This window comes from Platalea leucorodia, assembly GCF_965183815.1.
Source record: "Platalea leucorodia genome assembly, chromosome: 3".
NCBI classification, from domain to species: Eukaryota; Metazoa; Chordata; class Aves; order Pelecaniformes; family Threskiornithidae; genus Platalea; species Platalea leucorodia.
Window position 1 is genome coordinate 25,324,741 of NC_138825.1, and position 19,099 is coordinate 25,343,839.

General features: G+C 37.1%; 1 protein-coding gene across 1 annotated transcript in view; it reads right to left on the minus strand.

Moving 5' to 3' along the window:
- Positions 1 to 12,703, minus strand: part of KCNK2 (potassium two pore domain channel subfamily K member 2) — a gene marked incomplete at both ends in the record, with an annotated part of 106,547 nt that extends 93,844 nt beyond the window's left edge. The window contains one exon of the mRNA XM_082305446.1: positions 12,670 to 12,703. Within this exon, the coding sequence (XP_082161572.1) occupies positions 12,670 to 12,703 (34 nt within the window). The remainder of the gene's footprint in view (positions 1 to 12,669) is intronic.
- Between the last annotated feature and the right edge of the window lie 6,396 nt (positions 12,704 to 19,099).

Below are 19,099 nucleotides of genomic sequence, written 5' to 3' on the forward strand. Positions count from 1 at the left end.
GTTGTAAAATAGAGGGTGGTCAATTTATAAGAAAGATTTATCTGACATGCTGCCTGCAAAAACAGAAGATTGGTCTCAGAGGCTCAGCGGAGAGATGGTCAGTCTTCCTGACCCCATAAGCCACATTCTCCAGTCTTCACAGAGCCACATAGACTTCAGAGAGCTGTGGGGAGAGTGGATAGCTCAGCAAGTCCCAGATCTTTTACTGTTCCCATGTGGATTTGGGCTGGATGGCCTCTTATCCCAGACGAAGTCATGCCCATTGGCTCATGTCCCCCAGCAGCCTCTAAACCGAGGCAGCCCACTGCCACATGAGCGCTGTAACCCCAGCATGGGAGTTTATTTAGCGTGCAGCTCAAAAAACCCGAGACTTTCATCCCAAACCCTTTCAGTCACACACACTGAGATGTAACATTCTTCCAACCCACAGCTCTCAGGTACCAGGCAGTCCCTTCTCCAGACTAAGGAAAAGAAAAATCATCTGGAAGAAAGTCTTTTAGAATAAGATTTTCTTTTATAAGAACTTGTTCTCTGATCTCCTGTATTTTTAGCAACACTAGCACTAAGAACCACAGTGAAAATCGAACATTTTTATGCTAAGTTATCATCATCAGGGTGAAACACTATACTGATAACTTGAGAAGACTTGAGGTTTAAGAGGCAATAACGGTGTCTTGGACTGCATGTTCTACCAAAGCCAAAACACTCGCAGCAAGCAAGTGTCAAAGCCAAGGATATGTGCCGTTTATTAATAGAAGATGAAGCTATTGCTGAGTTAAGAAGTAGCCTCAAGTTACTAATATAATTTAAAATTGTGATTAAATATTAAGATGAATGAAAAAATTTAAATTGTGAGCTGTCAAAGTGCCAAGTAAATAATTTAAAGACAGATTTAAAAAGCAGTGGGAACACCCTTTTTCTGCTTTTTCTACTTCTTCGTATTACTAACCCTCTTTTACCCTTTCTAATATAATCCTCACACTCTTCTCTGGTATTTGCATAGGTTAGCAAGGTTACTTTCCCCTACAATATATTTCTGTTTATAATACGTGTTTGGAAATTGAAGAAGAGGCTGTGCTTGTTCCCATGTGAAATAGAAAAAAATGTCATAGTGAATAGGAGGACAACCCTTTCTGGGGCAGTCACAGGGAACAAAATACGTGTTTGTGGACAGAGCTAGGAAAATGAATCAGAAGAGTGGGCATGGCCTGACTGTGGGTTGTTTGGTTATCTAAATGTTTTCTTTTCAGGATTTTTCCATCTCCATTTCCTCTGCCGTTAAGAGTTATTCTTCTTACTTTGGATAAATAAAAACCTTTCCTTGTTTCATCTAAAGGGTGTCAGAGGCTGATATGATTTATTTGCCGCTGAGGAGGATCTAAGAAGGCAGGCAATTGCTGAAGCTGAACTAAGAAGGCAGCGTGTGCACTGACTACACAGGTAGTCAGAAGCTGGATCTTCTCATACATGTGAATGCCCTCTTCCACATACTGTGAGAATGAAAACTTTAATTTTTTTTTTTTTTTAAGAACTAAGTAAAAGACCCTCACACATCCCACAGAAGCAAGTAGACTGTAGGTCAGGACCCTCACCTGGAATATGGAAGAGTCAAGAGACAGTATTAATCTGCTTGAGCCAGCACCTTAACTAGACTGGCAGTATCAAGTAGTTGCATTATTGTGTCCATGGTGGAGCTGAAATGCAGGTTCCCATGGGAAGTTTTAGTTAGACCGTTGCTTTACTGTGAGAAACGTTTTTTTTTTGTCTTGGAAGAACTGGCTTCTGTCATCAAAGACATTTTATTACACCTCAAAAAAATTTCTCACCATCTCCAACTCATGGTAGCAAAGAATAGCAACACAGCCTTGTCCCCGCTATGCCAGATGTGCATTCCTGCTGTCTAGTTCTGTCTGCCACCAACCTGGATGAAGGCATTAGTCTTTCATGAGTGTCGTACATCCCCATTACTATATGCTAACTCTGCAGTGATGCAAATAGACACCCATAGCTAGAGTACAGGGTATAATTACATCCAGGCACAAAAGCTGTGCATGGCTAAGACACTACGCAGCGCTGAATAAACTCAGTAAAAGCGAAGTTCCCACCCCATCATTTTTCCCATAGATTATGGGAAACAGAGCTCTGATGCACACTTTAATGTTAGTTTAAAATGAAAAGTGCACAATGCCCAATGGATCAGTGAATACATTTTGGAGAAGCCAACACAGAGGTTCCCAGACAAATGCCTACCTAGTTGGAGAATTTCGAAAGGATGGTTGGGAGTTCAGTAGAGAAGACAGTAGACTTCCCCCAGTTCTTAACTCTGAGGACTGCCAACCTGTGCCAGGAATGGCCCTCTGCTTAAGAGCTGATGATTTTCTGTCCAGAGATCTGTCATACAGGCTGCCTTACAGCACACTTTCAAGTCACACAGCTGGAGGCATCCACAGTTCTGCCATCACTGTCCTGCTAGAGTCCTGTCTCCCCATAGCTTTAAATATACTTGAGTTTTTGTGAAGAAGCTGTTCCGCACCCACAGCTAAAGCCAGGATTTCTGCAGTGTTTGTTATGGTTTACTAGAAATCCCAAATACTTTTGCAAAGCCTGTTGATAAATGCGTTTCCTGGATATAGCTGCATTTTTCTTTCCTCTCATTACATCTCTGTTGAGAGACATGTTATATCCACCAGTTTTCAATTTGATCTTTTAAGCCACCCTACTCCGTAGCTTTGCACTTGTGTTAAGCGTGCTTGCGTTGTGAAGATGTTGTTTTCTTCCTTGCACAAGTGCTCAGTTCTCTATGGAAGCAGTAGCATCTGTAACTTATAGAAAACTTCTATACAGGATTTCATTCCTCATCTGTGTGCCTTCTTTTTACCACACAATAGCAGTCTGGGGGAGCTCTTCGTGATGATGTCCCCTTCTGCTGGATACTTACCTCAGTTGAATAGAAACCTGAAGTAGGTTCTTGAATGTAAGTATCCCAGCCTCCTTCTAGTCTGTATGAGGACACGGTTAATGCAATGAAGCATATAAATTACCAAAAATTTATATTTTGCAAGATCAGTAACATATGGTTTCTTCTCTTTGAGGATTTTACTTATGCTAAAACAGTTTTTTCTCCTTATATTCATAAAGGATAGGCTTTTCAGATGCAATTTTTATATATATTGTATATTTTTTAAGAATACCGGAAGTATACCATTGCTACGAATTCCTTGTTCATTGAGTTAATCTTTTCTTACCCTTGGGAAAAAGGCACAGGTTATATATCAGCTTCTTCTGGATTTTTTAATATCAGGTTGCATTTATGTAGCAAAAGAACCAAGATTCTTGCAGCAACTCCAAGTAGCCAAAGAAAAGATTCCCAGAACACTTGCTATACAGGCAAATGGCAACGCAGTTCACGTGCAGCGCGCAGGCAACGATGAAGAAAAACTGTCTAGTTAAGTATCGGCAGTGAAACATCGGTTTCACTGAGTTTCGTTATTGATTTCAATGCAGTTTTACACTTCATTTTACTTTTGTATCATACACTTTGGTAAAGGGAAGAATTCTGTCCCACCTTGAAGAGGACAAGTACTGTTACTGTCAGCTTTGATTCACAGGCTGAGAACTGGCCATTTCTCGGTAAGACACAGAACCACCATAAAGCCATTGCTGCCACATTAGGTGGTAATTGCCACAGTCTCAAAAAGGACTCAACTCCAAGCAGCACATACAAAGAACAAGGGAAGCTGTAGCGTGCAGCATCTCCCGAGTGTCTTGCTTCTCTATGTTTGCTGACGGTATGAAGAGAGATGATTGTGGCCCAGAAGACAGATGGTGAAGTATAGCTCATGTTCTGAAATACTGACTACAGCAGGGCTGAGCTACGTCAGCAGAGCTCTTCAGTGAGGCCCTTCTCTGCCATTTTCTTGCAACTGTTCTGTTCATAGGAGATTGCATTCCAGAGGTCATCAAATCCAAGCAGCAGTGACTCATACATTAATAGGATTTTACTTTCAATATCTCCTACAGTTTATTCTTTACAAGGGTTTTCCAAATTAAAGCAAAAATATGATGATGCCTATCACTTTTCATCATGTTATCTCTGCATATACATCAGCAACAGGGGCTATACATCTTTCCACTTCATTTCCAGAACGGTTTATTTCTGCAACTATGTGTTTTATACTCTTCTTCACCAATGATTTTCAAATTCCTTAAAATAATTACAATAACATTTGAAAGTAGATGATGTCTCATCTGAAGCACCACAACATTCTAAAAAAGGCCTCAAGAAAACTTTAGAAACCATTTCCTACATGAATTGATAGTGGATATCATTTCAATATTTGATTTGGTTCTTTGCAATAGCCAAGGTTATACTGGAGGTAGCGCACCTTTAAAAAAAGTATATAATAAAAGTTCATTGTGATTTTCAAAATGTTGCACTCAGCTCCAGTGTTTGATTTCTGCCTGCCTGGACTTCTTTGGAAGCAAATGCTTATTTGTGTGAGAGATCAGACTATGTACACCAGGCTCAGCCAGCAACATGTGCACATTACAGATGGACCCTGCTGATCTGATTCCCTTTCTACAGGAGAGTTGGACAGAAGCAGTTTGGGCAGCACTGGTACTGTAATAGTCAAATACAGTTTCTTCTTTGAATGTGTAACCAGGTGTTCAAGGCTCTGCTTTCTCCATGTGAGAGGAACAGTGGAGCTGAAGGCAGATCTCTTCTGGTATGTGTGTGGGTTAGCATGTATGGCCAGCAGCTGCCATGGCCTCATCGACTTATGCCATGAGAGTACTCCAAAAAGGGGGTGAAGATTCAACTCTCAGAGCTAGTGAGGCTGCACAACCTCAAGCCATGTGTTTATAGATAGGGATATGATCTGAGCTTCTGTCTTCCATGTGACAAAGATCACCTGCACAACCTCTGGTACAGCCTCTGCATCCCTCCTGCCACTTCTGGTATGGTGGTAACATCTCTGAAGATATCCTCATCAACCAAGGAATGGGGGCAGAATGAGACTTTGAAGGGATCCTGCAGCAACCTCTTAAGAGTCCTTTGGAGGTAAAGTTACAAGTCTGAGAAAACAGAGCATGGTGTCAGCACTTTCTTTAGCATTCTACTAACTTTCCTGTGTGTACGTAAGTGCACACAATACACTGAGTTGCTTTGTGAGCAAATATAAAGCAAATGGTAGGTGGGAAAATTGAAAGATCTATTTGAGGGAATAATGGCAATATTAGCAAGATAAAACCATTATGCAGGCATGCCTCCCACTGAGGAGTTTTTGTTTTGTATACATGTTTTTGTGAAGAGTGGGAAAAAACAAAAGAGGTATTAGATGCAGTAGAGAAAATCCAAACAAATGCCCTTACCTCAACCAAACAAGAACCCAGCACGTGTCTAAAGGTAAGTCAATGGGAATTTTGCCTTATTCATCAGTGCTACAGTCCCAGGCACCCTTAGCAATAATGCTCTTTATTTTATAAATTATACTACAATCCATAAGTTGTTTATCTCTGGTCATATAATGTGGTTTCTATTTAAATTTAAGTTATGTGGTTTTACCAGTTTGCAAGAGATTTGACCTTTCACTTGCCTTTCTCTATTACCTACCAACACATTTTTAGACAGTGATACATTTCTGGTTTGGAACATGATGAAAATGAAAACAGAACAACAAAACAGTAGGCATTTCAAAGCAGCATAAAGGATAATAAAACTGGAGATTCTGTGATTACTGTGCAACTCAATGACTTTTCAAATGAAGAGTTCAGCAACCACCACTCCATCATTCAAGTGACTGTTAAGAATGTTTTTCTGGTATTAACTGATGCTCAGTTTATAATATGATACAGCGCATATTACTCCAAATCTTTAAGGGAAAGAATGAGTCAAAATCACTCTTTTCCTAAATAATCTGCGTATAACATTTCTAGTACAAACATATGAAATGAAAATTATTTTTTTTCAGCTTTGGTGCAAGGTTTGATCCATGTGAAATACAGAAATAAGCAACTTATTTTGGCTTAGAACATAGGGTTGGCAGAGTTTCTTCTATTTGTCAATCAATTCTGAACAGATTGCTATGCCTGTATAGAATCCCACTGATTTTATATATGGAGACTTATATACTTATCAGGTAGCAGCAAAAAGTGAGGTTATAAGCTCCCTTACGTTGCTTTCTAGCTGATCTATCTGTGTCCAATATATTGTTCCAGTACAACAGCTCCTAAAACTACTAATTCATTTTGTGGAAAAAATGTTATTCTTCTCTGGGCTTCTCTTCCCACCACATATCGTCAATAAAAAGCATTATATTATAATCTTAATCCTGATCCCAAAGTAAATAAAATAGTTTCCAATTAAGTTTATGTATTTTCAATCACTTGGTTTTGCCATCAAGCTTTTAAATAAGTGACTATTCTAACTTGTAAAGAGTCTAAGACTAAGACAAAAAAAAAATAATCCAGATCAAAAGATATATTAGGATATATTTTGGGCTTTTAAATTGGTTTATATGCAGATTCAAAATTAAAAAGAAGTGACAGCTTTGTTGTTACATGTAACCAGCAACAGGCATTCTTCATCTAACATGGGTCAGGTTAATATTTAAACAACTAATATGGAATATACTGGTCTCCCTGAACATCCCTTGAAGAAAGACACTGTAGGCAATACTAGCAGCCTTTAATTTGATCCAAAAATCAAACTTGTAGTTTTTGATGACTATCACTTTACTGCTATATATTTAATTTCCAGGAATCACAATTCTTTTGCCTATTAATTCCAAGAACAAATATCCTGTAGCAATGAAAACGACCTTTCCTTCTTCATGATAGCTAATTTTTAACATATTTCAGACAGATACTCTTTTTCATTCAGAGAAAAAGTGATGTTTGTGGATCTATAAATGTATTAAATAATTTTGTTTAAAATCAAAACACTATCTTTAAAATATCTCAAATTTTACCCAAAACAGGAAGAGCACATGAGCCAACCTCACATGCAGGCACCTCTCCTGTTCAGTCCTTCCTGCACCGGAGTGTTACCAGCCCAGTGGCCTCACGCTTGTACAAACCCTTACATAGACAACACATTTCTAGAATGCAGTTTCTTGACTGCTAGAAGCAGACTTTCAAGGTAGACTTTTGTCATTGTTGCTTGTTTGTAAATCCATTTCATAAGCCGGAATCAAAGTTGTGGCTCCAAAGTTAAAACTAGAAAGATGCCTAAAAGTGCTACTTTGTGGCCCCTGGCCACATGCAAAATTATCTGCTGCAAAAGGACTATTCATCCAGGAAAAGAATGAAGCTCTGCAGTTTTAGCTTCAATTTAAGAAGAAACAGGCACTCTTTCTAGCTTGATATTTACTATGCACCCTAGATAGGGGAGAAAATGCCTTCCTTTTAACTTAGGCATTAGTTAAAGCATTTTAGATATTATGGAGCAAAGAAACAATGTTCTTTTTCTTTTTAAAACTATCCTGATTCTCTTTCTACTTTTAACTAGAACTTTGCAAAATATGATGCTTCAAGCTCACTAGTTGGCAATTTAATGTTTTTGCTGTTTCATGTGGGTTCATGCATCCTGAGTTTTAATTTCATATTTTTCTGAAATAAATGTAGCAGTTAAAATGGACTTCTGCTTAAAACATTATAGACTGGAAAAGGAATTTTGCTTTTATGCCTAAGAACAGCATGTCTTTATAGATCTGAGAGTGCAGATTCTTACAGAATGTGTGTAAAGCATATTTTACAGAGCAATTTTTAAAATCTTTCTCAGTGCTTCATAACATAGAACTCATGACTCTTTTTTTAAAAAAATAAAATTAAAAATATCAGTTACTTGGTTAAGTGTCCCTGCAATGCAATGGATTTATTTCAAGAATTAAAAGACATAGTCTTCCTTTTGGAGGGCTGATTTTACTAAAGGTTAAGAAAGAAAAAAACCTTACTGTTAATGCTGCTCTGTACATTATTGACGCTTCAGCAAAAGGATTAAAGTAACAATCCAGAACTCAATCTGTCACAATTGTCTCTTATTTTACTGAAGTGGGGTTGCTCTAGTCTAAACACAGAAAGGACTTCAGTTCTTTGAAGCATACAGGAATGGAAAGCTGCAGAGCTGTACTGAAGTCAGTTTGATCTAGTTTGATAGAGGTGAGAGTAAAAAAGCTCTCTGAAGAAAGCTCTGTCGCCAGGCACATTGTCTTTCTGACAACGGGGTCTCTCTTGCCTGGATTAGTACTTGGTTCTTCTCTCTTCTTCCCCAGTCCATACAGGCTGAGTACTAAATGTCAGCCTCGGTGCTGACAGCTCTCGGCCACGCACCTTCCCTTCGTCCCACCACTAGAACTCCTTGCTTTGGCACTGTACCCTTGCACAACTGCAGAGCAGCATTTCATCTATGACAGTTACAGTAACTTACAGAGAACATCATAGCATCTATTTAACCCACTAAGTGCTAGTCATGCTATTTCAAAGAATAAACAGTGACCAAAGAAAGCTGATCTCCATCTCCTTCCAAAACACTAGGAACAGAAGCTGAACACTGAAGACAGGCTGATGTTCTGCAACTGTTGTCACTGATTTTGATTTAGGCAAGTGCTATTACAACAATGCTTCAGGAGGCCAAAACTCAAAGTCATGGCTATTTTTACTCAGTGCTTATTCAGAAAAATTCACACTGGACTCTTTTGCCCAAACATTTTGGATTGTTTGCGTCAACAGGAACCAGAACCTGCCCACACTTCATAGGTTCAATTAGACAAGGTGTGCAGACAGAACATTGTGAAAGGAATTCTTAGATCCTGGCCTAAACTCCTGGGGATGTGAAAGAGAAGGTAGGAAAAAAAAACAGCAAACTTGTGCCAGACTGCTGTGGAATCCTGGACTACAGTATATTACATTTCACTGTTAACCTGCATTTTATCTTTACAGGAAACACTGCATGAATAAAATAACCCCTCTCCCAGCCCACTCTGACCTCCCTTTAGAAAGATGTGCTCTCTTTGAGTAACTCAAAAGTCATGCATGGACAAGTCTATGCATTTTCTGTGATGTTTCATGTAGTAAGTATTGTCTCAAAACATGAAATTGCTAAAAAGTGGTCATGACTACTTTAAATCATGCATTTTTTTCCTCTCCACCAGTCAAAAATGAAGGAGGATGTAATAAATAAAATAGTGGAAGGAGGCCAAAATGCTATTTGTCTTCATGTTGTTTTGTGGTTTACCGCATCATACTGAAGATCTCATCATTATACCTTGTTGAATGTTATATGAATTTGCCTACCAGCATAGAGCGGTTCCTTTCTCTTGCTGAAGTGGATGTAGGAAGTAAATCCTCTCTTTTATTTACAGATTAATTAAGATGGGAAGTGGTTATACATATGAGAAAATTATATTACTATCTATTTTATCTATGTCAATCAATGACATTAAAATAAAAGCATGAAAAATGTACTTAATCTCAACATTATGCCACTCAACTTCTCAAACATGTTTTGTCAGTACTGCTTATCTTTTTTACTTCATACTTTAAACATATTAGGAATTAATTTCCATCTATTTTTTACTCTATCTTTTTCAAACCCTGTCACATTATCTTCTCCCAGACAATTTTCAGCTTTCCCCTGTTCCTTCACTTGGTATACTTCCAAATTTAAAATCTTAACCACAGTAGAATTCTCACCAAGGGCCAGGAGAAACACAAAGCATACCTACTAAGTGTACATAAATTTAAATAATCTCTGCAACCTAACTTAGAGCTGTAGTGGGCTGACAAATGCCTGGCTATATTTATTGATGCAGCTCCTCAACTAATCTAGAAAACTAGAAAGTTTGAAGACCAATGGAACAACAGAACAGAGGCTACAAATATAAAACATCATCCATTTGGCTGGAGCATGTTCTAGCATGTGCCAAAAATATTTGCAAGGCAAACAGTTAGTCAAACAATGAGTGCCAGTTCTGGGACAGCCTTCTACTTTTTCTCCTCCGCTTTCAAACATAATACCTATTTCTAAAGCGTTTAGAAATAACAGAAATATTTTCTCTTTTCCATTCTCTTAATAGATGTTCACCTCAACTTCTCTAGTATCCTCAGAGAAAGAAGTTGAGGTGCTGTTTGTGGTATTAGGCTGTTTATGTTTTTTCCTTATTTCTGCTCTTAGTTCACCTTTCTCATTTTAGATTATGGCTTTCTGGCAACATCTGTCTTGCAAATACTGAAACAGCATCGATAACCCTAAAGACATACAGATTAAATGTCTATTAGACACAACCTTCAAAGCAAATCACATCTGATCTTGTTGGCTTGTTTGCATTGTGTTTTGTTTTTCATATGAAAAGGGTTTTGTGCTACAGCCCATGGCTAATACTTACCTCCACCTTCTCTTATATGTGGTGCACCAACTCTCTTTTGAGATGTACTTTAATGTACCCTTCAGATTTAATGCCACAGATACAGAAAAGGATTGTGTCCTACTAATCCAAGCCCCTATATGAAACTTTAATTTCAGAGAGGACACAGTTGCTACTTCCTTCCCTTTTCTTTTGAAAAGTACTTTTTGGTTTTAGACATTAAGTTGCTGTAATTTCACCCAAGAGACAGCAAATAACTGAAGTTATATTCACATGTTCTATAAAATGCAGATTGCATAATATAGCATGATGGCTCTGTTCCATTATGCTTCATAACTAGGTTGAAAATTACTGACACTGTACATTTTTCTCTTTAGTATTCTATCATTTTAAATTATGACTGCACTGTAGGTTACTCTACGTAGTAAATAATCTAAAAACATTTTCTGCCTGGCACCCTACGAACAGCGAGTAACGCTTTCCTTCCCAGGTGGTCCTGCGGCCTTACTTAAATTCTAGTCAGGTAATTACATCCTGCCTGCCTGAGGTGTCCTCTAGACTTTGCAAATGTATTCATGAGTTTGTAGTGGTGCTGCAGGCTACAGAACAGCTGCACTTGGGTGCTATAGCAGTCTTGGTACCTTAGTATAATTTACCTCAGCTGTTTTCCATACCCTTTAGAATCATAGGATAAAAATTGATGGAAAATAACTTGGTGGTGGTGATGGTGGTGTTTGTTTTCAGTATTTAAAAATAAATGCTTGAGTTCAGCTTCCTAAAGATTCCTAAGCAGTCTCCCCAACTACTCATTCTTCAGCTGTAATGCTAATGGTTGACAGGTTATCTAAAGCCTCTGACATTGCTTCAGAAAGCAATGTTAAACTAATTCTAGAGAAAAGTATGTAATCACTGATGCTCTGAGAGAGCAGAGAAGGAATGAAAGTAAAACAAGGAGAAATCACCGTAGGCAGGGCTTTTTAATCAGTAATTCCAGCCTGAACATTCACATCCATGGTACACATCTTAAAGCAGTAAAAGCAGTATAAGATAAAGGATTCAATTAGTTCAAGAAAAAGTGGTCGTTCAGTAAGAAAGGTTAAGTATTTTGGAAGGCATGATGTCAACATAATTAAGTATTCAAAATAAAGAGAAATTCTAGTTCACTTTCAAAAACATTGAACAGTAGACAGCGATCCAAAGGAGACACGTAACTCTGCAAACAACAAAACTGCATCAAAGAAGAGAGTTCTGTTACATGGCACTAAAGTTTCCATTGTGAAGGTGATAAGTTGTTTATCCCCAATCCAACACAAGTACTCAAGATTATGTTTACCCTTATGCTCAGTGAGGGCTGCAGACAACCAAGCAGAAGGAGAAAATTCCTGCTCACAAGCAAAAAACGCTCATACATCACATTGGAAGGAAGCAGACAATTTCTAAAGTTTTTTTGGGAAAAAAAAAAAAAAGACAAAAAAACAGAACAAAAAATACACAAAAGCAAAGGAAATATTGTAAACCCAGAACAGCTCCTTTTGTGGTAGCTCAAAAGACTCATTTCTAATTCAGAAACCTACAGTGCAAGTCCCTAGTCTGATAGAGATCTGCAAACAGATTTTCCTGTTTCATGCTGTCTAAGCACTACAGCATTAATTTTTTCTCTCAGATTTTGGCTAGGATTTTCTTCAGGGCCTAAGAAAACTTTCCAGTCAAAACTTACATACCTGCTGATACTTCCCAAATGAAAACACAAGGACCTCCAATATTTGACTACAGTAGGGACTACTCACCCTAATATGTTTAAGTGAAAGCATGTTTTAAGTGTTTGGGTTTTTTTAATAAAGTTCAGTCTATTCAACGGTTTCTTAATCTTCAAGCTCTGAATTAATCATCACATTGTTATATGCAAATAAATATGGACAGTATTTAAGTGATATTTGTGATCAGATCAAAGTTAAGGATATCTCCAACTTCCCAAATAAGCATTCTCAGTAATAGCATATTGGATAACTGATGCAATTTGCCTAAATTATGCCGTTCAGATACAGCAAAACTTCAGTACGTACACAAGTGTTGTGTCTAAACAGACCTTACTACAAAATCAACATTTCAAAAGAAAGGCCATTAACTAAAATAAGACACATTTGTTTAGAACGGACACATATGTCACTGATGCATTTTCTCCAATTTAACTATTAATCAATTAATCTAATCCTACATTCTAGTGCACCATCTCAAGTCATGGAAATGGATTTAAAACTGTAAAGTTTAACTAAATTAAGTATTTTTCTATAGTAGTGGTACTTACAGTAAAAATTATGTCTTGCTTGTGGGTTCCTCATTTGGTGATGTAATATTCAGAAGTCACCATGCTTTTGTTCTAAGATAAAGCATTTCCTATGTCGCTGCCTTTAAGGAGTCTTCTGAACAAGTCATTTCGTCATAACGTATTCTCTTCCGAAGTACACGTATGTTCTCTTTCTGTATTTCCTGTCCAAAATACTCAATGTACACATAAAAGTAAACTAGTGAGTTACTAATTATGATACATGGCATTTATATCATGATTTACATTTTCATAGTACTTTACAAAGGGCAGCTGATTGAACAGCTTAGGAAACACTTAGAAACCTGATCCAAAATTACCCGGAGTTCCTTAAAAGATTGAATAATTGTATCTCAAATGTTCCAGAAGGTTTTAAAAGACCACAGCTTCTTTACTATAAATGAATAGATGAAAATCAGTGTTCCCACTAATTCTTCCTTTCTTAAGCATCATTCACATGAACCATGCATATGCAGCATGCAGTGTAATTGCTGCTGAAAGATCCCCAGTATGTTTTAGAGAGTCAGGTGTGCCTCAAAGTATACAATTTGCTCCATTGTTTAAAGGAGAAAGACTTACATTGCTACAATTTCTTTTTTAATTTATGAGTTTCCACAAAACAGGTTTTAAAGCATCTTTTCTCAACTGTATCAATAGTTATTGACTAGGACAAGGGAGAAGGGAATAACATAATCTTTACAGGGTTTGATTTTATTTTCTGTAACTTTTTTTAGAAATTTAATTCTTCATGTCTCCCCCATCCACTCTTCCTCCTCATGGGCTGCAGTATTATGATTATCCCAATTATAAATTTTGAAAAAGGATCCTAATTTATTTAGTTCCCTACCTTCAGTTGCACACAGATTTGCCAAATTCGGATGTCAGTAATTTGAGGCATAGTGTTTATATTTTTATCGAATTCCTTAAAAAAATAATGCAGCATAGAAAATCATATCCCATAGGACTCTTACACAGAAAAACTGGTCTGCTAATCATAATATTTGTGAAAATGTAATTGTCACAACAGTCACCTAAGAAAATAGGCAAAGAATACTATTTTAAGTAATGTAGTGATATGGCAGTCATATAACCTTATTCTTATATTTCTGATATATCATTTTAAATATTTGAAGGTATGGGGAGGGATTAAGAGAATGAATGTAACTATCTATCTCTCTTAAACATTCTGTAATCCACTTGTAAATATATCCATCTACAAACAAAGGAATATTATCTTCAGTAAGAGAAAGTCTGGCTCAACCCTTGGGACTTTAACTTGTAGGCAAACAGTTGTGCATGCTTGATTTCCAATCCACTACTTATAATCCCAATTCTTTTATGGCCAATTGATGAACTCTTCTAGACAAAAAGAAAACGATCTGAAAAAAACGTTTCTGAAGGCAGTGTTACAGAGAACTCATTCCCACTCTTAATTCAATTAAAAAGGAACTGTTTCTTGTGAATTTCACAGGTTGCTAATCTGGGCCCAGGCTCTGGAAACAGACCCATATATGATAGCATTAAAGCAATTATAGTGCTCATGGCCAGTCATATGATATAATTTCTTAAGATTTTCATAGAACCTCTTAATATGGAGATGTGCCATGTCTGAGTCCCTGTGATAGATACTTCAATAGTTTCACATATCTAACTTTCACAACTTTCCACCAGGAGCTCTAAAATAGTTAATATTTTCCTTAAAGCCCTGATGTCTGAAGTCAGGCAAATATTTTAGAACACCACATTTTTTTCTTTGATTTCTTGGTCTTTTGTTTGCGATGAAGAGCTGGAAATATGAGTTGTAGTTGACAAAGACTAAATAAAATAAGATCATAGTACTATTTTTTTATTAACTTTAAAACTTTATACTTACCAAGAGCCTGACAGCTATGATGATATAGATGCAAATTAAAGGAAAATCTGCCTTGCAGCAAGACTTAATGTTTTTTACTTTTGTGCATTTTAAGTACAGGATCCCAGCTACTCTAGAAGCAACTGCTTACAGTAACAGTTCTGATAGACAATGATCCTCTGCTCCCATTTAATTCGAAGTGATACAGATCTTTTGATCCAGCTTTCTGTCTCTCCATGAAAACAAACGTGTAAATGCTGCCACCTAAGAACCAACAAAAATCAATCTCACAGAAAACCAAGCCCCAGAAATTTTGGGTGAAAAATAAGCAAGAAGTTCTTAGAACTATAAGAAGCATCAAAGATGGTCAAAGCAAGCCTGACACTGTGAGCTGAAAGCATAAATTATCAAGAAAGATTTTCCACATAGCATGCGTTTCTGCTCTAATTCTGTTTTGATTGCTTGGCTTTTTTCTACAGGCAAAAACATTTTCCTGGTGTGCATGTCTACAAAAACTCTTTCAGATGATCAGTTCTCTTTATTTAGGCCATTTTTGATCATTTGGTTATTACACAAGCACACGAATTGCCTGTTCTCATTTCCCATTTCTGTAAGTTGTGTAATTCATTTCTGAGAGCAATTGCCACAACTCTGTAAATTTAGTGCGCCTGCACTTGGGTACTGACAATAACTAGGAATGTATGAAATGAATTCACTTAATATGAGTCAGTTAATGAAGATCTTCGAGTGTAAATCCAGAGTGGGGGAAGAGTTAGACTCTATGAATCAGAGAATAATTAATAGGTTTTCTTGGAATTCCTAGAGGAATGGGAACTCTGCTGGGTTGTCCCCTAAGAATTAGGGCAGATCAAACTATCTTTTCTTTGATAAAATAATGCAAATCTCATTTGTAGTCCAAGATTATGCAGCCAGAACTCTGATATCATGTCTCTCACAATCTTCAACCTGTAGTCATTTGAATTTTCTAGAAACTGAAAAAATGTTACAGCTAGTAGATCTTACATTAATTTCCATTTTGTCCACACTGTTTATTTTCTTCCTTTCTTTTCCCTACCCTCTTCTCTTCAACCCTGTCCACAAAAATGTTTTTTTCAGGACCTCTGTAGTCTCTGCTACACTTATAGTGTAGACTCTTAGTCTCTGATATACTTATATCAGATAGCCCAGAAGATCTTAGTGTCAGATAGGGCAATTTTAGATTAAAAAAATAGTAATAATAAGTTACATAAGTTTATCTGGTTTATGAATGGTCTGGGCATATTTTTTTGCTTAATTCCATGTTTTGACCATTTATTTGTATTTTTTTCCTGTGTTGATTGTAATTTGCAGTTGTGAATATATTCCCCCAAAAGCATGAATTATTAATTTTAACAGAGTTCAAGAATACTCTTAAACCCTTAAAATGGCTTTACCTTTTTCTCCTTTTCCATCAAAAACTCTATTAATCAATTCCAAGTTTCTCTTTTTGATGGAATTTTAGAAAGTAAAAATACAGTCAATGTTGCACGGTGTACAAAACCCACAACATTTCTCACTCACCTGCAATGCATATGCATAGTAATCTATGCTTTTAAGCATAGTAGCAATATATGCCTAACCTTGAAATAGACTCCAGAAGCATTTTCCCTAATGTATCAGAGGAAGATTTACTGTGCTATACTAGCTGATAGAAGACAACACAAGAAAACATTCAAAGTTTCAAATGCCTTTTTGGTCTTCTATCATCAGACATAAACCTGTTGACGTTTTGTAGCAAATAAAACAAATTACTCGAATTGCCCTTCTCTGAAGAAGGTCATAAAAGACTTTCCTGTTTACAAAGTTCAACAAAGTTCAGATGATTGTCTCACACCTAAGGCACGGAAAGCTACCAAAAAAGATGAGCAGGAAACACTTGCTTGTCCCTTGTCACATCACAAGACAATTAACAACAGCCAGTTACTATAAATGCTAGGCTAAAGACATCCATTTACTTCCTCATCTGGAGTAACTGGCCTCAGTTCCCAGTATCTGAGAAAATGGGCCAGCTCCAAACATGGCCCAGGTTCAAAGCCAGTGCACAGGGACAAAGGTGTCCCGAGGGCAGGGGTGGCTGCCCTCACAGGCTTTGAGCTTGGTGAAGTTGCTCACTCAAAGTTTCATCCCATGAGCACTCTTAATCCATTTCAGAGGGAAAAAAACGATAATCAATCCTCAAACATCTTCCTAAAGCCTCTCTCACTTGCACCTGAAGGTATGTCCTTTTCCTGCTTCAACACAAAGTCAACCAGATGCATTTGGGGCATTGCTGGAGTTGTTTTAACCAAATTGTCTGCCTGTCCTGAAGTGAGGAAGGCTCACACGCTGCCTTACAGTGAAATCAGCTTTTAGTAAGCTGTTGTTTGCTACTCTTCTCTTCTAGCTATCAGTTCTCACATCCGACACAATTCCTGAAGACGGTCCTATAGATGGGCTGTAAACCTGCTGATCCATGAAATGTAGAGGCAAATTCAGCATGTCAGCACGCGAGCCCTAAATGAACTGGAATAAATAAACCAGTAGTGCACTCTTTGAATCTGTGGCTGTCTTTCTTTAAACACCAAATGTTTTCTTTATTTAGATAAAGACATCAACTCCTGTGCCTTGTGAAGCTGAACTTTCTTAAAAGTGTAATGTTTTATATATTTATACCAGATACGCCATTTATAGGGATAAAGAAAAAGTGCACAACTGAAAGAGTGACATCATTATGTCATTAGCAAAATATTCAAAGTAAGTATTTTTCTTGTAAAATCTTATCAGATTAATTCCATTCCTTTTGAAATCAATGGCAAAACAGTACTTTGGAAAATTCCTACATACAACCCTTCAGAGTTAGAAATATAAAATACTTTTGTAAATAAAAATTCGTCTCCTTTCAAAGACATATGAGTCCTATCTAACCGATTCTCTGTATTCTTTACAGGTTCTGTAATGCCTCACTATTCAATCCCATATTTTACTGAGGTAATGTTGACTCTATTCTATTCTACAGATACAAATACTTGGGCAAAATAAGGTACCTTAACTGTGCCAGAACTGGAAGAATTAGGGATAAAACTGCTGCTGCTCTGTACTTCAGTCCCTGAATTACACATCAGTTACAGAAAAGTGATGCAATGCCTACAAAATGCTGATCTACTGATCCTGTTGGAAGGTAAAAGTTTGAATGTATGTACCTTCAACAGCATCACAGGCATAACCGTACTAGTAGCACCATTGATTTCAGGTATAATTAAACTATTTGAGCTGAAGACTTTGTTTTCATCTAAGAAATGGGGGGGGGGGGGGGGGGGCGGGGGAGGAAACAGATCCACAAGAATTGAATTGTGGATTTTAGGTGCAAAATTATATTTTTAAAGGCCAGACAACTATGTATATATGTTGGCATGAAAATACTGTTACGCAACAGGAACATCATACTACACTGACACAAAACCACAGCTGCAGTAAAAGTAAAAGGCGATGAACTCCAAACTGAAGAGAAAATCCTTTTCACTCAGTGTGACAAGAATTTACAAAATCAAAATGAATTTAGGCATTTACATGACTATTTTTTATGTAAAAGAATATCCAGAATTGTGTACTTGTTATGAAAGTTAAAAAAGAAATTAAATGATTTGTAGTAATTCTTAATAAAATTCCTCTTTGCTAATATTTAAGATGAGGACTCATATAAAAAGTGTGAAAAAGCCACAGGGCTAAGGATGAATATGAAGAAACAGCACAAGAATGCAGTAATAGAGTCAGAGAGGCTAGGAAGCAAAATGAGTTTTAAAAGCAATGATTGTAAAAAAAAAAAAAAAAAGGCAACCAAGAAAAGGTTCTATTAATACTTCAAAATTAAGTGAAAAACAAAGGAAATTACAGATGCATTACTTCACAAGGGAAAAAGTAAACATCAGATGACTCAGAGAAGGTTGAAGCCTAAGGTAATAAGGTAGACCATGCAATTAACAGAGTTTCAGTTTTAACACACTCTTACTCACCTTGCTAAGCTGAAGTTCCCCCAAGAATAAGATGCCCCACGTCTCCATGGAAAATCTACATAACTGTGAGATAACTATATTGGCAGTCACAAAGTTGGTGTTAAAGTAACCTTTATGCTATGGCCATAAAAAGGTCTGGGAAGGAAAAATGGACTGTTATGGCCATTTTACAGGGAAGAGTGTGGCATACAGATGTATTTGGGTTTTAGGGGAAAGGATAGGAGTATGACAACAACTTGTGTATCTAAGAAAAGCACTCTCATCTTGAATGATATTGCATCAGTCTTAGAAATGGCCTCTTAGCCAACAGTTAGGGGAAGGAATGAGTGTTCATGAAAACAGCTGCCAATTTGGAGGAGAGAATGGAGCATGAAAAGGGAGAAATTTGGGACACCAACAATCCCATTCTGTCTTGTTTTAGTCTGGCACAACAGCTTTCAGCTATTTACTGCATTCATTTTTTCTTATAAGATCATCCTCCTCCAAAGAACACAGAAACAGCCTTTCCTTAAGCAGCTGATCTCTTCATACA